Source organism: Oncorhynchus nerka, linkage group LG24 (assembly GCF_034236695.1).
Source record: "Oncorhynchus nerka isolate Pitt River linkage group LG24, Oner_Uvic_2.0, whole genome shotgun sequence".
NCBI lineage: Eukaryota > Metazoa > Chordata > Actinopteri > Salmoniformes > Salmonidae > Oncorhynchus > Oncorhynchus nerka.
In genome coordinates, this window is record NC_088419.1 from 53,828,399 (window position 1) to 53,852,910 (window position 24,512).

General features: G+C 42.1%; 1 protein-coding gene across 1 annotated transcript in view; it reads right to left on the reverse strand.

Moving 5' to 3' along the window:
• wdr18 (WD repeat domain 18) overlaps nt 1-24,512 on the reverse strand; it is a 93,675-nt gene that overhangs the window by 17,696 nt on the left and 51,467 nt on the right. The window contains exon 8 of the mRNA XM_029632214.2: nt 2,490-2,656. Coding sequence (XP_029488074.1) covers nt 2,490-2,656 — 167 coding nt within the window. The remainder of the gene's footprint in view (nt 1-2,489; nt 2,657-24,512) is intronic.

Here is a 24,512-nt window from a genome sequence, read left to right on the forward strand (position 1 = left end):
TGTTATCTACCCGTTTCCTTAATCCTCCCTTGAACGCAGTACTCTGACCCCACCCCAGAGGAACTGTCCAATTAGCTTTACATGGAGATACCCAAACCCTGCCCCCCACCAGAAAAGCCACAGGGAACCACCCCAGCCTCTGTCCAGAAGAACCCCCCTGGAGAGTGACAGTCCCCCGGCATGGCTTTATCTCCCCTCCCTCTCCCTGACCCTTCACCCCAGGCAGCCAGCTCGCTAATGGGTTCTCTCGTTCCCTCTCTTCTCTGGACCCAGGCCAGACTGGCCTCTGGTTCATCTGAGGGCAAGCCACTGGCACCCACAGTTTGTGACGGTTGGTGCTGAGCGTTTAGTGTTTGAGGTCGGTTTGCTTATGAAAAAAATTATCATGGTTTTCGATGTCTAATAGTTATTATATATATATTTTTGCAATAAATACACTCTGCATTATGTGGGTAAACCATGATTTATTCACATTACTCTCCCTCAATAAAGTTTTTCAATTGTGTATATTACATTTATTTTATTATTTCATTCCAAGTCATCATCTCATCTCTATAGAGCTGCTGGCTATGGTGTCTGATAAAATCACAAGTAGTAGTTCTTCAAAGTAAATATGGCATACTTTTATGACTGCTGAATACCAACTATCAATCACTTAATCTAAGTAGAGATACCTTGCGAAGCAACTGCTCGTTATCCCGCATTCTTCTCTGTGTTTTTATTGAACCTTTATTTAACTAGGCAAGTCAGAACAAATTATTCCTTACAATGACGGCCAAACCCGGACGATGCTGGGCCAAATTGTGCACCGCCCTATGGGACTCCCAATCACGGCCGGATGTGATGCAGCCTGGATTCGAACCAGATATTGCAGTGTCTTAGACCACTGCGCCACCTGGGAGGTTAGTGTGCCCCACACTAACCTCACGTAGAAGAAACACACAGATGGGACAAGTAGGCACGCAATGGATTATGGTCATTGTAGTTAATGACCACGTTTTCTGCGTTGAAATCAAATTTATTTATATAGCCCTTCATACATCAGCTGATCTCTCAAAGTGCTGTACAGAAACCCAGCCTAAAACCCCAAACAGCAAGCAATGCAGGTGTAGAAGCACGGTGGCTAGGAAAAACTCCCTAGAAAGGCCAAAACCTAGGAAGAAACCTAGAGAGGAACCAGGCTGTGGGGTGGCCAGTCCTCTTCTGGCTGTGCCGGGTGGAGATTATAACAGAACATGGCCAAGATGTTCAAATGTTCATAAATGACCAGCATGGTCGAATAATAATAAGGCAGAACAGTTGAAACTGGAGCAGCAGCACTATGTAGAATATTGGCCTGTTGGAAACTACAACTCCATATTACATTGCACAGTTCAGGCTTGATCTGATCTATCTCTATAGTAACTGCACAATGTGCACACAGTAAAAAACCAAAATGGAATTTAAATAATTGAACCTACGTTGGTCAATTAGTTGTTTAACAACGGAAAAATAACAGAAATTTCAGTTAATCTCTCAGCACTTGTGACAGTGGAATGACTTCTCCACTTTCTGCAGTGTAGCAGCACATTCGCACACAAATTAATGTGTAGGCACTCGTATGCACACATACAAACACACCCACAGACCCATGTACACACGCCAGAAGAAAGCAAATAACAAGGAAAACTAAAAAGTAATCATTTGGAATTGTTTGCGGTGTAATTTGCACGCAGCACGGCGCACGATCAGAGAGTGTGTTGTGATGACGGGCATGCCCCGGGGGCACGACGGCAATATCATTTTTTTGGAAATCCTATTAGTATTAATATATTTTTTCTAATAATTCTCTGTGTTTCTTTGGCTTTCAGAGCACGGGTGAAAAGCTCATTTCTCGACAGCGACAGTTATAAACCCAGCAGCTCTGAGATTAGCCATTATGGAAATAAGCGACCTATGAGAAAGCGAGGGGAGGGAGAGCGATAGGAGGGAAAAAACTGGGCCAGCACAGTGGTAAGCGAAGGGTAGAAACCCTGAGTGGGCAGGTGGTAGGTAATTCAAAGACCCCTCCATTACCATTTCATATAGCCTTGTGTAATGGATTTTGACACTGCCAGGATTACGTGTGCCACTAACAGCTGTCTCGTCACCACATTGCAGCAATTCATTTAGAGTGGGTGGTTACGGGGAGAAGTAAAGTTACCTACAGTAAGCAAAAACAGATGCTTACTATACATATACTTAAATTCTAATCCCCTCAAGGCATGGATTCATTGCAAGAGTTATTGACACCAGGTATGTCAATAAACTGCCAGGTCGTGCTCATGATTGTCCTGTGATATCAGTGATGGGACAGCTGCTTATAACTGACAAACATCGAACAAATTCAGATTAAATACCTTACCTTCTCATTCCCTTTTAAAATCACAGCGGCAACGATTTAGCTACGGCGGCCCACCACTACTAAATAAATATAGGAGAAACACTGATGATAAACCAAAAATTATGACCTGGGTGTGGGGGGCCAGGCGCAGGCACACTCCTCCGGTCTCCACGCCCTCGCCCTGTTCTGAGGGGTTGAGGTGGCGGCTGAAACGGGGCAGGGGTATGCCCGGGCGGCTGTCAGGCAGGAACATGTTGGCAGGGGCAGGGATGATGAGGGCATTTGTGACTGGACCTGTGAGGGAGAGAGGAGTAAGAGTAAGGAGAGGGAAGGGCACAGGCAAAACTGGCGAGGGAGAGAAGGAAAGAAAAAGATGAATGTGAACACCCTCAGCCCCCCCGCTTGTAATTATCTAAGTGGGGGAGACGTTTTCTTTATGTCATCATTCCCTCCCTCCCCCCACCGTGTTCACACCCGCCATAACTGGGGCATGGTCAGAGTTTTACAAGAGACTTTGAACAGTGTCATTGATGCTGAGCGTAACGAGATACCCGGAAAACACGGCTCTCGTTTCCCATTAAAAAGCTTAAGAGAACACTCTCCCACTCTTCGCTTTAAGGAGTTGATCATTTTTTTTAAACGCACCAAGGTCGAGGAGCACCCAGGCTTCTTAAAGTGATGGGGCAAAATAGATCCAAGCTTCTGTTTGTCCTTTTGATGAGTTTGTGCTGTCAAGCGCTTTGGAAAGCAAGCATGAGCTGTCGTTTTCTACTACGTCCATACAAACAGCAAGCAATCTACATCATGAAGTTGTACATGATATTTGAAGTGCTTCTAAAGAATCGAAGCGGCACGCCGCCAACCTGCAAACCTCACCTGCCTGAAGGGAATGAGGAAAGATGAAACTGGAGAGGGGGGAATCGAGGACTTGAACTAGAAATCTCTACTTGGCCCACAACCCTTCGACTGGCCTTCCTTACTTAAGGCAGAGATTTGCTTTCTAAAACAGAAAGAATAACTTTCCCACAAAGCCCACGTCCTGTCAATATTTTTTTTTACGATGCCTTACATGAGCTTTAGTGCTCTTAAACTCAAACAGACAATCTTTTATATGCCTATTACTGTCAGTCTTCCACAAGCGGCCATCAAATCATCCGAATTGCCCATCTGTCCTCCAGGATAGAAACATCTTCCCCAGGGTATTGGCGGCTAGACGGGGAGGGGGGATTTCAGCAGGGGCATCCAGGTATCTTCTGCATGCCCCGAATCGAGCGCTAGTTCACAAGAAACTAATGGAGAATATAAATTCGATGGGGCTCTGACACAGACTAATTCCAACTGATGGCCTTAGGTGAGAACCATCTCAGCGCAGAGAGGACCATAATCACAAATCATTGCGCCACTGAGCTCCTATGGTGACTCCTTTTTCACATAACCAAAATAGAAAAAAAGGCCCAGGCTAAAATAGAGTTGCAATACACCAAGTCAGAAGGGATCTAAATGTATGATAAACCTAGGCTGGGTTTATCTATTATCAAACACAAAAGCTACGTTTTAACTTAGAAATAGGCAGGTCTGAAGCCGAAAAAGAAAGGACATTAACATGAACCCCACAAGGCCTACTTCATCCATGCTCTAGCAAGGTTTTCCAGCACACAACTTTGACCTACTACAGTAGCTATGTTGGTGTACTGTACTTCAAACTTGTTTAGGCAGGTTGCTAAGGATTTCAAACAGCCTAATTCATATTCTTAGAGGAGGTGCTCCCACAACAATGTGATTTATACCACATACAATATAGAGCTGGGCAATATGGATAAAAATCAAAATCTTGATAAATTGCCTAAATTGATGCAATAACAATAAATAGAACGATACGTTTATAACATTGTGCACACCAGTTTGTTTAATATTTTTTATTATACTTGAAACTAGTCCTACTAGTTTGATGGTTGCAGCCATTAATGGTCCCATTAACAATCACCCATATTAGCGAAATTATTTAATTAGAAATTTCACATTGCTGTAGTATAGGCTACTTATCGTAATGAAAAACTTCAGCAAAATGCTTGCGATAAGTGATCGGTAAGGTCGGTGTCAATAATTTTTGGTTTATCATCAGTGTTTCCCCTATATTTATTTAGAAGCGGTGGGCCGGCGCGGATTTAAAATAATAATAATTGGGATGGTAAACTTAAACGACTAAAGCCAGATAGAAAGTACGTAGAAAAGATAATGGAGCTATATCTTCTCTAAATAAGATACTCTTTGAGAACTAAGATAAAATACTTTTGTTGCGTGAGTCACTCAGATGGCATCAGAACACAGCATAAGTCATGTCAAAATGTGAACAATTGCAGGAAATTTTATCTCAGAGGAGGGCATTTAATATTTTAGATCGGAGACCGCACCATTGGCCATGCCCACTACAATGGTATGATACATCAGGTATGATATGGCAGACATACTTGCTGTCTTGTAACCTTAATACATAATATAATACATATATGTATAATACATATAATAACGCAATGAACATGTGAATTTGATATTTGATATTAAGCCGAACTTTAAAAGGAAAACACAACGCACACCAAACTGATAAATCAATAGATCTGAGTTTCGTATATACAGTAGAAGTCTATGTTACTCAATAACACTATAATATTCAGAGCGACTTACAAAAAAGTTTCACCTTGTAGGGTCGGGGATTCGAACCAGCTACCTTTTGGTTACTGGCCCAACGCTCTAACCACTAGGCTACCAGATGTGCAATCTACTTGACTGGTCCTCGAAAGCATAGATATCTTTCTTATATCTCGTCCGTCCTAGCTGGCTGGAGGCCAGCATTCATTAGTCGAGATGAGTCATTTCACAACATTTGTTTTTTATTAGGTCATCAACATCCATTTGAAACATCCCTCATCTCACTCTTAGGTTTACATTAATCAGCTCTGTATCGCACAGTGGAGTACGCTCTACGCACATTCCTTTCGTCTCCGGTGCATCGTAAGAGAAGGTAATCAGGGTAATCTGTCAAGTTACGTGAATAAGTCTTTGGGTGTTGTAGCCCAGGAGCAATCATACTTGACTTGAGTGAAAATGGTCAAAAACATTGTTAGCCATTCTAACATCATGAGAAGACTTGACTTTTTGGCAGCATTAAATCCGTCTGCAGCTATCCATCCTACCTTACATTCTCATGTAATTCCCGGAGGTTAGAGAGGGGCAGTGAAAGAAAGTGTGTCAGAGATCGAAAAGAAAAATGGAATCATTCAAATGAACGTAGGATATAGCATCAAACGTCATTGCATATGCAAACGCAAATTAACTCCCTGTCTCTTGAGACGCTAAACACAGACCCAAAAAGTGCCGACTGGAACAAATTGCCAGTCGTGCGTTGGCGTAGTTGGCTGAGCTTCACTGTAAAATTGTTGCAGTCAAGAAGACAAATACCTCAATAAAAACAAAAGGTTCCCTCAGTGCGCCCATGCAATCTAATTAACTGGCCCCGCTTAGTTAGCATCATAGACTGAAAAATAAACACCAGTGGAAAAGAGAAAGTATTCATGAGTAGAATATGGACATCTTGAGGGAGCATGTACTGTACACAAGCTGACACTGTAATTCTAATCTATCAAGGGCAGATAAAAACACCCAATGGAAAGCGCTCCAGGATTAATGCTACTCCTTAAAGGGGTGTATGACACATTTTAACAGGGCAAACTGTTACAAAACTCAACAACCACCCAGTAGCCTATTCACAACCAATAGCAATCTCATTTCGCCTCATTTTAAAAACATATTTTTACATGTGATTGTGCAATGACTGGGCTTCTAAGAACACGTTTCACCATGCTCTCTGTAGACTATGGGCCCTCCAACAGTGTTCCAGGGGTCTTGGGCTTATAAGCTACGTTATGAGTTATTTGGCCACTTATCAAAACATATGGGCTAGGCGACATGATGCATGCGAATACGATACAATTTTTAAAAATGCATGCGATGTTTCATGCCTTGGTCTGCACACACTGGGCAACATTCACAAGTGATAATATTTTCACCCATCAGACTATTCTGAAATTAATCTTGTTTTTACATATACTAAATAATGTGTGATTTAGAATGGTCCATTATCATGTACCATTGGGAATAGGGACAGGGTCAAAAAAAAAGTGTGTCATCCATATGCACTTGAAATGTCCAGTGATTCATTTTCATGCCAGGCAGGTAGGCTGCACCAGTTGTAAAGGGAAGCAATGTGCTTAATATTAGGATTAATATTAACTTAACTTAATATTAACTTAATATAAGTTGAGAAATAAATATAGTAAGCTGATGGGATCCTCCTCTTTTTAATAAAGGCCATCAAAACTCCTTTCTCACGAAATTGCATAGCCTATAGAAATGTTGTGCAACATGGGCTTATAGGAACACTTATTTCATTCCATGCACCAACCAGCCATGAGGATGTGTCTCTTGTTTTACAACAGGTGATCCTATCCCGCTCAAACTCAATGCCAGGGCTCTCATGAATTGTTTGATTTGCATTGACGTGATGGTAATATGGTCATAGTAACAGCCCTAAGCCTTCTCATACGTCCAAAAGATTACTGACTGGGAGTGTACAGTCATAAGCTATGAATGCTAGCTGCCCACAGCTTCATCTTAAAAAACAACATGGTCTCTTCCTAGAAAACTCCTCGGACCAGCTAGCCTATTATTCAAGCTATTATTGGAGGGACAGCACAGCACACAAACAAGGCAGAGAGAGAGTGCGAGCGAGAGCGATTAGTATCCCACGGGATCACTGGGCAGGGGGGATATAGCTGCGCACATTTTCCACCTCTCAAAACGTAGGCTACTTCTAATAAAGTTAACAAAGCAATCGCCAGTCCAGCTAGCTAGCTAGTGTAATGAATAGCCAGATGCTGATATGTCAATAACAAAAAATGTGTAAAGCTGGGGGACATGGAAATCAAATGCGCCATTCTCCTGACTGATGGACCGGGCGCCACTTATGAGACGTGAGTGCCCTCGTCTCTACATTTCAATGCCACAGAAAACTTCCAGTAACTAGTGTTACTGTAGACTAGACTAATTACTGTTCTGTGGTCACAGTATTGACAACAGAAATGCTACGATAATTTCAATAAAGAAGTTAAAAAAGGGAAAAGCTACCTTTGGCTGGCATTCACGTTCCAATAGGCCTAAATAGGGCTAGGCGATAGTGCCTAATAATCATATTTGTAGAATAATAGCGAAGACATCAACACTATGAAATAACACATATGGAACCATGTAGTAACCAAAAAGTGTTAAACCAAAATTAATTTGAGGTTTTTCAAAGTAGCCTTGAGAGCTTTGCAAACTCTTGGCATTCTCTAGACCAGCTTCACCTGGAATGATTTTCCAACAGTCATGAAGGAGTTCACACATATGCTGAGAAGTTGTTGGTTGCTTTTCCTTCAGTCTGTGGTCCAACTCATCCCAAACCATCTCAATTGGGTTGAGGTCGGGTGATTGTGGAGGCCAGGTCATCTGACGCAGTACGCCATCACTCTCCTTCTTGGTAAAAAAATCCCTTTGGGCAATTGTCCAGTTGAAAAACAAATGATAGTGGGACTAAGCGCAAACCAGATGGGATGGTGTATCGCTGCAGAATGCTATGGTAGCCATGCTGGTTAAGTGTTCCTTGAATTCTTAATAAATCACAGACAGTGTCACCAGCGAAGCACGCCCACACCACCTCCTCCATGCTTCACAGTGGGAACCACACATCCATTCAACTACTCTGCGTCTCACAGACACGGCGGTTGGAACCAAAAATCTCAAATTTGGACTCATCAGACCAAAGGACAGATTTCCACTGGTCTAAATGTCCACTGCTCATGTTTCTTGGCCCAAGCAAGTCTCTTCTTCTTATTGGTGTCCGCTAGTAGTGGTTTCTTTGCAACAATTTGACCATGAAGCCTGATTCACGCAGTATCCTCTGAACAGTTGATGTTGAGGTGTATCTGTTACTTGAACTCTGAAGCATTTATTTGGGCTGCAATCCGAGGTGCAGTTATTTGTAATTAACTTATCCTCTGCAGCAGAGGTAACTTTGAGTCCTCCTTTCCCGTGGCGGTCCTCATGAGAGCCAGTTTCATCATAGCACTTTTTGCGACTGCACTTGAAGAAACTTTCAAAGTCCTTGACATTTTCCGGATTGACTGACCTTCATGTCTTAAAGTAATGATGGACTGTCATTTCTCTTTGCTTATTTGAGCTGTTCTTGCCATAATATGGACTTGGTCTTTTACCAAATAGGGCCATCTTCTGTATACCGCACCTAACTTGTCACAACACAACTGATTGGCACAAACGCATCAAGGAAAGAAATTACACAAATTAACAAGGCAAACCTGTTAATTGAAATGCATTCCAGGTGACTACCTCATGAAGCTGGTTGAGAGAATGCCAAGAGTGTGCAAAGCTGTCATAAAGGGTGGCTACCTTCAAAAATCTCAAATATATTTTGATTTGTTTAACACCTTTTTGGTTACTACATGATTCTGTCATGACTTTGGCCTGGGGTTAGGTTTATGACAGTCATAAATACCTCTCCCCCCCTTTTCCTCTCTCTACCCTACTGATGTTACATTTGAAAACCCCTTGGTTAACATAGAGATTCTGGGAACATATCAGAAGGTGGGGGGAAATGGTAATCTGGTAATCAAATCAATTGAACATATGCAGTGGTACTTAATGAATATGATGTCAGTTCGGTTGTCATCTGAGACATTCTCATCAATGATAAGACGACAAACACTACAGTGTAAAGTCTACACAGTTATCGGATTCACATGGAATTGTTCAATTTAAATGTTTGAATATGAAATTCTCTGAAATGTGATTTTAGCTTCTAAAATGTGAATATTGGGTTTTCATGAGTGAATTAGGCCCGACTCAGTGGCCCGCCCACGTGAAGAGACATAGGTTGTAAACTATGAAACACACCCCTTTTCTCCCTCCACTATATACAGTGGGGCAAAAATGTATAGTCAGCCACCAATTGTGCAAGTTCTCCCACTTAAAAAGATGAGGCCTGTAATTTTCATCATAGGTACACTTCAACTATGACAGACAAAATGAGAGAAAAAAATTCCAGAAAATAACATTGCGGGATTTTTTATTAATTAATTAAATTAATTTATTTGCCTGCCATATGAGTTCTGTTATACTCATAGACATCATTCAAACAGTTTTAGAAACTTCAGAGTATTTTATATCCAATACTATGCATATATTAGCAACTGGGACTGAGGAGCAGGCTGTTTACTCTGGGCACCTTTCATCCAAGCTACTCAATACTGCCCCTGCAGCCATAAGAAGTTTAACTGACTTGCCAAGTTAAATAAAGGTTTTTAAAAAATGTTTTTACCTAGAGTTTCAATATCTCTGGCTTAGATGGTGACCGTTTTCCTGGTTGAGTGGGGTCTCCCGCAGTTTTGTCAGATGGTCTATGTCATCTGAGTCTTTGGTGGAGCTACAGGTCAGAACTGTCGCTGAAAAATGAATTGTCGTCTTTTCTGTATATTTTCATGTCTTAAACCATTCCTGTATATAAAAAAATCCATTACGCCCATTTTCACCATATTTGACCTTTAATTCTTTGAAAATGGACTTAAAAATCCTAATTTAACATGACAAACTTCATCCCATCATTGTTTGATCTAGCACAGATGGCTACATGTAACAAGCAAAAAAAAAAAAAAAAAAGCAAGCCGTTTTTTCCTGAAATTTGTCGTGTTACGATGTTCCTGTAGAGGAAAAGTGATACAATCATATTTGGTTCAGGATGAAGGGTCAACAAAACAAATAACCTGAACGAATGAGAAAGTGTTGGAAAAGAAGGTAGGGAAATAGAGTGAATGGGCAGAGAAGGAGAGGGGGTGGGGGATCGAGAGTGTGTTTGCCAGTTCAGCCAGGCTTGTAGGACAAACATGTGGCAGTGAGACAGAGACCCCTTTTTGTTCCAGCTACATTATTGAAAATACATTGAGGAAAGTCCCCAAAGGCATTTGGGTACAGTCAATATTTTGGATTCCTGCCTTTGACAAAATGGCTTGCAATATTGCCCTATACCCACCAGTACAACCCAGTAAACATAATACCACAAACAGTAACTCTCAGTTTTGATATTAGACCTATGCAGTTCACAAATAGCCTACTACACACCGCATTGACGTAACACTGAAAGCTGTGTCAATTATAGCAGTGTTTAGTTATTATAAAACTTACATTTTCCTACACCAAAAACTATAGCGTGCTTACAATAGTGGAAGCAGGCCTTGGCAACATCTGTCGTCTCAGCTTATCAGGGTGGACACAGGAAGACAAAAAGGTGGAAAGTCACCAATTTGTCAAAGCATTAATCTTCGCTCCCACTTGAAATCTTTACATCAGCAGCTAAATTGACAAAGGGAGGGAGGGAAGCTGTAATTCCTCATCAGCGCACCCAGATTGCTGCCAGAGTCATTTCACGCCAGGGGAGGGTGGTTAAAAAGGAAAAGAACATGGTGGGTGTTGATTTATCGCTCCCCGACGTATGCACAGAGCAGGCAACCTTTAACTGTTAAATCGCTTGGCATACCAAATCCCCTCTCAAGGGAGAGTTTTGCTTAGGAAGCGCACAGCCATATAGACTCGGCAACTCTGCCTGGCATTTCACTCTGAAAGTGGAGACCCAAAACTATTCAGTTGAGCGCGTTTGTTTGACTCGTCCTGCTCCCCTCGTCTTTGGCCTGTCACTTTGAGGAGTTGCATTCAGACACTTCTCCCTGGGCTCCTGAGATTAAATTCCATTGGCTAACCTCAGGAGGTCAATCTCAGAGGCTTCATTACCGATTCGCTGATTGACAAACCACTTGGGATACATACGAATTTGCTTCTATTTAAGATTGAAGAGGCATCGCATCACTGATATTGAGGGTGAAACTGACAAAACGTCAATGTAATTAAAAGCAGTGTCCTCATTTGCATACTGTAGCCAAAACAAACATTACTGAGCAGAATTAATAAGGTACTGGGAGTGAAATGTAAAGTCAAAGGCTTGAGACAGGGCACCGATTGGTTAACAATCGCAACTAGGCCTACAAAAATCTTGGTAGCCGGTTACATTTGTTGAATAATTTCTGTTTAAATCAACATAAGATTGAGCGAGAGGTGGATGAGGTAAACCGGCCAGAGTCTAAATCCATTTTAAGAAATTCTGACATGGTTGACTCAATTCTCTTGGTCGAGAACCACCTTTTTGTGACAGATTTTGCCTGGGCTTTTCTGCTGTTTTTTAGTTGTTTTTTTTATTGCTCTGGTGAAAATTTTACAATTATGTGGAACATTTAAAAAAAATCTGTACTCAAAATAATTTAATCAAAAAGGCAGTTGTTTCAAAACACTAAGCACATTTTCAATTGACTAAGTACATAAAAGAAAAGTCACTTTTTAACCAAACTTAAAATCAGTGTTTCATCTAGAAATACATGCTTTTTTTTTTACATTGCTTTTGATATGATTCTCCTCTTTTGTTAAAGAAAGAAACAAAAGGGGGGGGGGGCTGATACTATTTAAATGAAGCTGCCAGTTGAGGACTTGTGAGGCATCTGTTTCTCAAACTAGATACTAATGTACGTCTTGCTCAGTTGTGCACCGGGGCCTCACACTCCTCTAACTATTCTGGTTAGAGCAAGTTTGCACTGTTCTGTGAAGGGAGTAGTACACAGCATTGTACGAGATTGTCAGTTTCTTGTCAATTTCTTGCAGGGAATAGCCTTCATTTCTCAGAACACACAAATGCTTATGCTCCAGATACTCAACTAGTTTAAAGAAGGGACGTTTTATTGCTTCTTTAATAAGCACAGGTTTTCAGCTGTGCTAACAATTGCAAAAGTGTTATCTAATGATCAATTAGCCTTTTAAAATTATAAACTTGGATTAGCTAACAACGTTCCATTGGAACACAGGAGTGATGATTGCTGATAAATGGGCCTCTGTACGCCTATGTAGATGTTCCATTAAAAATCTGCCATTTCCAGCTACAATAGTCATTTACAACATTAACAATGTCTACACTGTATTTCTGAAAGCAAACCATTTTTTTTGCTTTTCTTTCAAAAACAAGGACATTTCCCCAAACTTTTGAACGGTAGTGTATATTTCACAGTAAACTTATATTTCGGATCAATGGTTGTATGGTGAAAGATGTCTACAAACAAAATGAATGCAAAATGAAAGGTTTTGAATGTAAGACGTTGCTGCATTACAAGTGTTACCAGTTTGGAGTTTTGTACTAAGAGTTCACCACATACTTGTGAAAATAGTACCGAAGCGATAAAAAAACTAAGAACAACTACATTTGCATCTTGGGGGTGTGGTTCGATGTGGGTGTGTTATATTCGCTATATCGTCGTACCCTGGCAGCTTTTGCTTGTCCCTCTTTAGCCACAACATAGCCACTGCTACTTTGCCCTGAAAAAAGATCATTACACCTCCCTTGATCTGACATTTTTGCAGAGGCGGCATTGGTCGCACAATTTTACATCTAGCTATGGTGTTATGTGATTGAAAGAGCAGTATTTCTCAATTTAGAAAATGTGCATGAAAACCACTCAGTGCATACAGTATCGAGTTTGCTGCTGCAGTTAGCTGACCCAACATTGCTTAGAAACATGCTGTTAGTATGGACTGATTTCTGAGAACATTAATATTTTCAAGTGGCAAGTGTGCATCATCTCAATTGAATTCTCATTTTGTCTAAAACAATGGCAGACTCAAATGATCACTGTCAAAAATATCATCAAGTGTCCACTTGACAAAATGGCTGAGGGGCCATGTGTTCTTTAAACATAACATTGGCGATGTGTTGTCTTATGTAAACAAGTTAGAGGTGCTACACAATGGGCAGGTCAGGTCTGTGTCACTGTCTAGGTTGATTCTGCTGCTATGATTGGATAGAGTGCGATCAGCCCAGCTGTTTTTCTGTGCATGACAATTCTCCCTAGCCCCGTTCCCATTCTGTGTTCATGGGCATGATTGAAATCAAAAGCCAACAGTCAAATATCTAGGAACATCCCAGTTTCTCAAAATCTCACAAAAATCAGATTTGGAAGATACTGACCTTATGACCAAAATTATGACCAAAATTGTAGTGCATTTTGACATTAGAATTAAATGATTGACTTATATCGATGCTACACAGGCCATTTTCAACTCGAGTTGGTGCTTGAGTTTAGCTCCTCTTTAAAGTAAAAATGTTACACACCTGCATGAGACAGGAAACCAAACTGCTTTCTCAACTAAATTGCCAGTGGGTAGGTTGTTCTGTCTTATCTGAGATTCAGCATCAACATTTCTGCTGGATCATTATTTACCTTGTCATGATGTTCAGCAGAAAAGAAGATTAATCTACGAGAGAATGAATATTGTATTACCAGAAGTCACTTGGACAGGCTCAGCCTTCTGCTATACAAGCTTTAACATTTGATGTGGTGTGCTAAATTGCCATACTCATTGAGCAGGAAAGCCCAGATAAAAAAAACTAAATTAAACTGCGGCTCTACTTTCATGTTTGGAAGGAGCACAGCTTTATGTCCCAATTTTTGTTAGTCTTTCAGCCAACAAGGTAATTGAATAATGCATTTGCATCATGGGAAATCTCAAGTGGGGAAGACCGACAAAGACAGAAAGAGAAAAAAGAGAGTTGGCGAACGGCGAGAGAGGGGTGGAGCGAGGGGAGGGGGCGAGATGACGAGGGACAGTGAAGCGGCGAGAGCGAGACGCGAGAGCGAAACGGCGAGCGGAGGGGGCGAGATGACGAGGGACAGCGAGAGCGACACGGCGAGGGAGGGGCGAGAGACGGCGAGAGAGAGAGGGCGAGAGAGAGAGGGCAAGAGGGCGAGAGAGGGCGAGAGAGAGAGAGGGCGAGAGAGAGAGAGAGAGAGAGAGAGAGAGACGGCGAGAGAGAGAGACGGCGAGAGAGAGAGACGGCGAGAGAGAGAGACGGCGAGAGAGAGACGGCGAGAGAGAGAGAGACGGCGAAAGAGAGAGAGACGGCGAGAGAGAGAGAGACTGCGAAAGAGAGAGAGAGACGGCGAGAGAGAGAGAGAGACGGCGAGAGAGAGAGAGACGAGAGAGAGAGAGAGAGAGACGGCGAGAGAGAGAGAGAGAGACGCGAGAGAGAGAGAGAGAGACGGCGAGAGAGGAATGTCAAAAAAAGAAAAGGGGGGAGGAAGAAAAAGAGACAGAAACCATGCAATCAAGCGATTGAGTGGGTCAGCCAGAGAGAGGAGAACGAGAGAGAATCATATTTGCATAGTAAGAGTTTAGGTTAATTGAAAAGTCCTATTTTAATAGTTCTTGTTGGATTGTGAGTGTTTCTCATTTTGAAGGTAAAAAAAATCAGTTATGAAATCTTTTTACGTTGCGTGTTGGAATTTACAATGCTTGAAGTCCTTTTCAGGACAAAAGACTTCCACAGCTGCACCATCGAGAACTGGTTGCGTCACTGCCTGGTATGGCAACTGCTCGGCCTCTGACCGCAAGTAACTACAGAGGGTAGTGAGTATGGCCCAGTACATCACTGGGGCCAAGCTTCCTGTCATCCAGGACCTCCATACCAGGCAGTGTCAGAGGAAGGCCCTAAAAATTGTCAAAGACTCCAATCACCCTAGTCATAGACTGTTCTCTTTGCTACCGCACGGCAAGTGGTACCGGAGCGCCAAGTCGAGGTCCAAAGGGCATCTTAACAGCTTCTACCCCCAAGCCATAAGACCCCAGAAAAGCTCATCAAAGGGCTACCTAGACCCCTCTTTTACGGTGCTGCTACTCTCAGTTTATTATCTATGCATGGTCACTTTAACTCTACCTACATGTACATATTACCTCGACTAACCGGTGCCCCCGTACATTGACTCTATACCGGTACCCCCTGTATATAGCTTTGCTTGTTATTTTACTGCTGCTGTTTAATTGTTTGTTATTGTTTTTTACTTAACACTTATTTTAAAGTATTGTTGGTTAACTTCAGGGTAGGGTCCTTTTTTCTCAATTTCCGCTTGACTAAACTGCCTGTTACTCAGGCCCAGAAGCCAGGATATGCATATAATTGGTACCATTGGACAGAAAACACTTTGGAGTTTGTAGAAATGTTAAAATAATGTATGAGACTATAACACAATAGATATGGTTGGAGAAAATCCAAAGAAAAACCAACCGCCAATAAAAAAAATTGAGAGCCCGTGCTTTTACAATGGAAAGTATAGGGGCATATTCCTATGGCTTCCAATAGATGTCAACAGTCTTTGTTCAAGGTTTCAGGCTCGTTTCTTCCAAAACGAGGAAGAAGTATGAGTTTTAGTACTGGGACTCAGATTTGGAAATCAGTCTGTGCGCGTGCGACGAAGAGGACGCACACCTGCTAATATTGTTTTCCTACTGAACATACTGCTTTCCGTATGAAATATTAGTTTAATTACATTTTAGGGTACCTAAGGATTAAATAGAAACGTGTTTTGACTTGTTTTAACAAAGTTTAGCTGTAGCTTTTTGGATTCCTTTCTCTGCATGTAGAACGAGCGGATTACTCAAATCGAGGGTGCCAACTAAACAGTACTTTTGGGACAAAGAGAAGGATTTTATCTAACAAAATGACACTACATGTTGTAGCTGGGACCCTTTGGATTGCAAATCAGAGGTAGATTTTCAAAAAGTGAATATTACATTTTTATCAAGCCTGTGCAAAAATATGTGGGAATGGGGCTCCGCAACAACACGGCTGGGATGGTATTCTTCGGCTTGCAAGCATCCCCCTTTTCCTCCAAACATAAGATGGTCATTAAGGCCAAACAGTTACATTTTGGTTTTGTCAGACCAGAGGACATTTTTCCAAAAAGTACAATCTTTGCCCCCATGTGCAGTTGCAAACCGCAGTCTGGCTTGATGGCGATTTTGGAGCAGTGGCTTCTTCCTTGCTGAGCGGCCTTTCAGGTTATGTCTATATAGGACTCGTTTTACTGTGGATATAGCTACTTTTGTACTCGTTTCCTCCAGCATCTTCACAAGGTCCTTTGCTGTTGTTCTGGGATTGATTTGCACTTTTCGCACCAAAGTACGTTCATCTCCAGGAGACAGAACACATCTCCTTCCTGAGCGGTATGACGGCTGCGTGGTCCCATGGTGTTTATACTTGCGCACTATTGTTTGTACAGAAGAGCGTGGTGCACTCAGGTGTTCGGAAATTGCTTACAAGGATGAACCAGACTTGTGGAGGTCTACAATTTATTTTCTGAGGTCTTGGCTGATTTCTTTTGATTTCCCCATGATGTCAAGCAAAGAGGCACTGAGTTTGAAGGTAGGCCTTGAAATACATCCACGGGTACACCTCCAATTGACTCAAATGATGTAAATTAGCCTATCAGAAGCTTTTAAAGCCATGACATAATTTTCTGGAATTGTCCAAGCTGTTTAAAGGCACAGTAATGTAACTTAGTGTATGTAAACTTCTGACCCACTGGAATTGTGATACAGTGAATTATAAGTGAAATAATCTGTTTGTAAACAACTGTTGGAAAAATTACTTGGTCATGCACCAAGTAGATGTCCTAACCGACTTGCCAAAACTATAGTTTGTTAACAATAAATTTATGGAGTGGTTGAAAAACGAGTTTCAATGACTCCAACCTAAGTGTATGTAAACTTCCGACTTCAACTGTATCTAGGACTAAATATCAGCAACACAGGTAGCTTCCACAGGGCTGTGAATGAGCTGAGAAACAAAGCAAGGAGAGCATTCTATGACATTAAAAGGAACATATTTTTTAAATCTAATTAGAATCTGGCTCAAAATGTTCCAATCAGTTATAGAACCAATTGCTCTATATGGCAGCTAAGTATGGGGTCCGCTCTCTAATAATGAATTTACCAAATGGGACAAACATCCAATCGAAATACTGCATGCGGCGTTTTGCAATACTTGTTCTTTGCAACACACTCCAAATAACACATGTAGAGCAGAATTGGGCCAATACCCCCTCCTTATTGAAATCACCTTTTACAACCATCTAAAAACAAGTGAACCCAAAATATTCCATGACATAGCTCTGCAATATCAAGAGATGAAATAAGAGAAGAGTCCCCTCAGCCAGATGGTTTTGAGGCTCAGTTCACTAACCCAAACCAACCCCATAGAGCCTCAAGAAATCACTCAGAAAATCTGGCCCAACCAAATCATCACAAAGCAAAAAGAAAAATATATCAACTATTGGAAAGACACCACCAAAAAATCGAAGTAAACGTCAATGCTATTTGGCTCTAAACAGTCTGACACCACCGTGACTGATAGAACACTGAAGAAAACACTGACTAGGTACAGACTCAGTGAGCACAGTCTGGCTATAGAGACCGGTCGTCACAGGCAAACCGGTCTGCCCAGAGAGTACAGGCTGTGCTCACTCTGCTCCGGGGGAGAGGTAGACACAGAGCTGCATTTCCTATTACACTGTGACAAATACTCAGACCTAAGAGAATATTTATTTCCCAAAATTATCATTCAGGAAAGAATTTGAAACTATAAAAGACTAAGTAATGTGCAGTTTTGGCAGCCAAATATGTATCCTCCTGCCACAACCTGAGGGACAGCCATTGAAAAGTACAATGTAATGTCAATAATATTTCCCATTTATAGTTTTGTCATGTGGCTTCTCAGTCATGTTGAGGTTAGTTTACTACTATTGCGTTAATGTGTTGTCATTAATATTGTTTTTACTGTTAATGCTAATCCCATTTCCACTACTACTATTATAATTGCTGTTGGTCCCACCATTTATGTTTTATGTATACTTTGACAACGTAAGTCATTTAACTTGCCATGTCAATAAAGTTTATTGAATTGAGTGTGAGGGAGCGAGAGGGGGAGGGAGGGAACAGACCCACCTGTACATTAATGCTGGGATTGGGCCAATAAAAACAACAGGTTGCTGTTCATTTATCAGCACAAAAATACAATCCACAAAGTCTAACAAACCAGATATATTATGAATAATAAAGGTCAGTGGGGGGAGGGGAAGACAAGGGCAACATTGTGCTAATAAGGACTGCGATAAACCTGCGTAAATAGGAAGTAGATTTGCTCTCCTCCTGCCTTAGTCCCTCCCATCAACATTATGTTGATGCATATATTAAGCACAGCAGCACTCGTGGTAACCAGAGTATATCAGTGCAATCCCAATCAACATGTTTTTAATGTGGTTCCAGGGAGATTGGGCAATTTTTCCTTTTCAAGCGACAACCCATGGAGGAAGAACTGGGAAAAGGAAGCAAGTGAGCTACATGAGACTTACCTGTATTTCACAACATCTAAGCATTGGGGACCGTTTAAAATGTAGTTTGTGTATGGGGTAACTGAGGAGAGTATATTTATTCCTTGTTGTGGTAATAAGGGCTGGCTAATTATCTCCCACTCAATTACAGATATCGATCCCCGGGACTTGGCTCCCACTTGGAATTACACTAATGGTCCTGGCCCCTCCTACACACGCTCATAAATTATGCCTGCTGCCAAGCAGGGTCATAGAAGCAGGGGCGCAGCGACACGGGGAGGGGAGTGCGCGGCTCGAGCCCTGCCAAAACACTGCAGATACTCTGACGTGCATAATATCCAATCGATGCCCTAGACGGAAACCATACAATTAGGGTCCTGGCGATTATGGAGATAATCTTACCAATTATCATGAAAGCAATATGGAGATTGGATTGTGTGTTGCACTTGCTTTAGGTCAAATCCCTGTGGTAGCGCATTCACTTGAAACCATTTGCTCAAGTTTAGAGTACTATGAAATGTGACGCGGGTTAAAAGATTAGGCACCCGAGAATAGTGTTTGGATTGTGTGCATTTTTTGGCATGTGTGAGCAGAGGAAATATCTCTGAATGATTGCATCCAATGATATGAATGTCGAGCACATTGAAATATACAACATTTGGGCCATGCACTAGCTACATACACTAGCCAAGCAAGTCTGCAGCCACCAAACTAAACAAAGAAAATGCTGATGGGATGATATCAGAATTTCATAGACCAATTTATCCTGCCCTTTAAGGTTCACAGAGAGGATATTCAGCCACTCTTGGAAACAATGGAAGTTGATTGAAGAGAATGCTCCTTTATTATTAAAACCAATGCATTTTGGCGTGTTGCCTTCTTCAAAACCCTGGCTAAATCTGGCCTCCCGAGTGGCGCAGCGGTCTAAGGCACTGCATCGCAGTGTTGCACTTTGTGACATCGGCTGATGTAAAAGGGGCTTTATAAATACATTTGATGGATTGATTACGCTGTCACTACAGCCTGGGGTTCAATTCCAGGCTATGTCAATAGAGGCCGTGACCGGGAGCCCCATAGGTCGGTGCACAATTTGCCCAGCGTCGTCCGGGATGGGGGAGGGTTTGACCTGGGGGCGAATTACTTGGCTCATCTTCACTCTAGCGATTCCTTGTGGCGTGCCGGGCGCCTGCAGGCTGACTTCAGCTGTCAGTTGAACAGTGTTTCCTCTGACATTGGTGCAGCTGGCTTCTGGGTTAAGCGAGCGGGTGTTAAGGGCGGTTTGTCCATTTCACCGCTCAGGAAACATGTTCAGTAACATGATTTTAACTCTTTGGTTAAAAGAGACACTGAGTTTCCTGATACAAACCATGCAGTAAGAGAATAATTCCTTTCATAACCATCTAAACTTGTGCCAATTAACTTTGGGGTGTCCTCATTGTAATGCCAGGTCAGTATCATATGATTGCTGAGTTAGTGGTTCAGGGCAGTCTACACTGTCAGACAATTACTTCGACACAAGGCTCTTGTCCACTTCCATGCGGGATCTCCCACTCTGGCACAAACTTGAGGTGCCACTCTCAATCACTCTTTAAGCGGCATGTAACAAGAGCTGAGAAGGAAAGTGCAGAAGATTATGCCAAAGCCGTCTGTGGGAAAGTGGCAGGAGGATGTGAGAAGAGTACAGCTCCGATTTCTTCTACAGGTCCTTGGCCCGAAAGACCTTGTTAATGCACACTAGCAGTCACTAGTTTTCTATACTAGAGCCGTTGTTGAGCAGTTGAGGTAGATCCTAATCTCTTTGGCATCTGATCTGGAGCTCCAGAATGCTTTCTATAAGTTTTCAAGTAAACAGCACATAACTTGAGGCAATTAGTTTGGACTGCCATGAGTAAAGGATATCACTCTCTTGGCGTTGTTAACACCGATGTCTCGTGATAGCCACGTTGTTGCTGTGCTCTTCACCTTTCAGCAGCAGTCGTTGCTGTGCTCTTCACCTTTCAGCAGCAGTCGTGCTTTAGAACTGCAAAGTGACATTTGCTGCAGCAGTGCCAACAGTTTGTAGAGTCTGTCCCTCCCCAAAAAGGTTCAAACATTGTGAGGAACGTGTGACTCATACAATTACTCAGTGTTGATGACAAAATATTGTCAAAGAGCTTCCAAACAGACCCAAAACTCAGTTGGCTACCATAATGGACCAAGAACAAGATAAAAATATTTTGTTGATACGATGCAAATCGTAACATTGGTGGGCTATTCTTGTCCATTCCCTTGAGGTCTTCAAGTCTGCCCGGTTCACCACTTTTCCAGCCCACTCCTTCCTTGATCAATGGTGGTTGCAGAAGGAATAATAGATATTAGTCGAGACAACAGCAGGCCAGTAATACTGAGCTCACAGAGACACTAAGGATTAGTGAAGTTGGCAGTTTAATCCACACAGGAGGAGCAGTGCAGACAGCAGTGGGAGGGGGGGGTCGTTTGAAGTCTAAATACTGTCTCAATCAGCGGTTCGCCTTAGACGCATAGCAACAGACGTTGGATTAAGTTAATTACGACGCAGAGAATGCCAGTCACGATCACCTGTCTGTCTGTCTGTGGTGGTGAGGGTGGCGATGGTAGTGGGGTGTGTGCATGTGCGCGTGCTACGTAAGTTCCCTTATTATTCATGAGATGTGAACAAAAAATATTCATGAGAGTCAGATTTCTAGGCCAAGTCCAACATGGAGAGACCCTTCGCCTCAAGCTTACGTTCTGATTGAACATTTATGTACAGGGTTAAGAACCTAGGAAGTAAGTAATTATCTCTCAAGTAGATTAATGATTTTTATCGCCTTGCTTACAAATAGGTCTAAACATTTGGCCTTTTCCTTATTTCCCCTGCTAGGTATGATGTAAGTCACTTGAAAGATACCATACAGCACTCTGTCTCAGCCAGGAGATTATAAAGAGCAGGCAATGGTAGCCTACATCCTGTCCTCTGACCACTCATACAGAGTCTATCTTTTCCACCCAATGGTGCCACCACCAGACTAAAACTTTTATCGGGGACTGGTATGATCTCTCGAATAAGCCAAATGCTAAATAACTTCAACGGAAGTTAGTTTTATGGACATTGACCATACACCCTATTTCCAAAGCCACCATTCCAAAAACTTCCGGTCGCTTGTGAGCAGCTCAGATTTTCCGCCACTACTCGTCTGATTTGTGCCGGTCGAGCTGCGGAGCTTAGTGAAGATGGATAGTATGAGGGAGAGCGACGGGCCTGTGAAAGGTTTTTCTAATTGCCTTCAGGATCACGCATGCCTTCAGAGAGGGCCAATAACCGCCTTTGCTCTCCCAGAACAGAGTTGGTGAAACCGGGCTAGAGCTCGAGAGATTTACAGTGGATGTGGAGGCCGGGACCTTCTGACAACTCAATTACAGGCTGAACTCACCCTCTACGCTGGCCCTTGTGGAAGACTAGGTGGGGGGGTAGGAAAATGACTGGAGACAGGTTGAGAGCCTCAGATATAATACAGCCCTTGGAGCATAGACACAGTCAGGGGAGACACAGCGTTGACATCCATCAATACATTTGGGCTAGGCAGTTGTGTTCACAGTTGACTGGTGCAAGTGTATATTACGGTCTGTTTATTTACTGCACGCAGAGAGACCGTAATCTAAAGTGTGTGGTTTTCTTTCTTGTTTTGCTACTGGGTTGTTGAATGGTCAAATTATTGTCACAATCAGATTGTCATTAAAGATCATTTTCAATATCTAATTGTAATATTTCATCACGGAGTGAAATGACTGAAGAACCGCATAACAAATGACAGAAAAGAAAAAGGGTTGTTTAACTTTGTCATCTAAATTATGGCTTCGCCATTGATCAGTGTTGGTCCAGTGTCTGCCAAAGACAGACCACAACAACAAAAATATCTGTCCATTATAATCTTAGTGGTAAATCTTTGAAGCTACATATATTGATAACAATGTAAGCTTACTACTACTTAGAAGTCATTGTTTTGTCTTTGTATTAATTAAACTGTGGGGACAGTGTGAAGCACATAAGCACTGCATTATTGCTGAACAAATACATTTCTGTCATTTAAAGGCAAGGCCTGTATTGAACACCCTCACAACAATGGCGGGCTAAAGCCCAATTCATCACCCTGATTCTCACATTCCAATACATGCCTGCTGCTTCTTGACTTGACATATTGCTTGAAGAGCTTTTCAGTGAAGAATGTACTACCTGAAAATAGGCCACAGAGAGGGGTTTTCGGGAAGGCCCAATAATGTCAGCGGCAGAGCAGTGTTGATCAGCTCGGAGGCTTTGCAGATGGCGGTCAGCAGTGGGGAGTGTGCATTTCCGGCTGTGCGAGCGAAATGAGAGTTGTGGTGTGTGTAATAAATAAACCCTGTGAAGTAAACCGTTGGTCAAGACACAGTATGACCCTCTCAGCCTTCTCCTCAGAAAGTCAGATGACTGCAGAGTAAGCGCGGGCAGTATACCGTATACTGGGGTATTTGGAAATAGCCACGGGATGGTTTTTTAATAACATTAATACCATTGAAACTATTTCTTTGAAGTTATTTAATAAATGTGAAATTTTGTAGCTACTTTATGTAAATACGTTAGGAGATAAAGATACAGTTCTTCATTTTATCCGTCACATAATTTTTTTTAAATGAAGCTTACCAGTAGTCCCCAGTCACGTGGTGTTTATTTACACACAACTACTAGAGAGGAGCCTTGAGTCACTCATTAGGTGCCGCACACGCCAGGTAATCTAGTTACAATATGGAATTCACAACTAAATGTTTGCCAGCTCGATATGTAATAACTATTAAGTTAAGTCTAAAATGTGCTAAACGCTCTGCAGTTGGCTTGCTAATTTAGTAGCTAGTTAGCTAATTTAGTAGCTAGTTAGCCATGTTACCGAATATCCCAATATGGCACAAGGTTAGTATGAAGGTATGCCAATCTGGATACTGCCCAAGACTACTTCTGAGGACTTTTAATGACCCCATACAAACTCGACAGGGGTAAACAACACCAAGCTCGAACACTGAAAACAAGATTGCAGTGACCCAAAAGGTCTGGCAAGGCCACGGTGTGATGCTTACTTCTCCCACAGCCAGAAGACATTTCAATACAAGTGCCGTTGAACATCATTACATCCTCCATCCAGCCAAAACTGATAGACAGCTAACCAGTCACAGTGGCTGAATAAACAACAGAAACATCCTATTAAAACAAAATGAGTTCGCAACCTGCCCAGTGACGCAAATCAAATCCCAGTTCTCGAAAAGCACTTAACGAAAGGGACTCTACCGTTGCACTGAGTGAGTGGGTGCTGTGGCCCATAGAAAAGGTGACAGATGCCTCAATGTGATAGGAACAACTCTATTTTGAGAGCTCAGCTCTCTCATAAGTTATTAACTCCATCTTACATATCATGAACCGATAATTATATTTTCAGAAGATGATCAATGATACTACTTGCATTGGCACTTTCTAACGCAGCAATTATATTTTCAATATGTTAGTTATTATTCTTCATATAACATATTCTCTTCACACTTCTAACTATGAACTGCCTTGGATACGTACACTGAGTATACCAAACATTAGGAACACCTTCCTGATAATGAGTTGTGGGGGGGCGCAGTTCTTGACACACTCAAACCGGTGCTCTGGCACCTACGACCATACCCCGTTCAAAGGCACTTCCAGTAAATATTCTGGCCCATTCACCCTCTGAATAGCACATAAACAATCCACGTCTCAGCTGTCTCAGGGCTTAAAAATC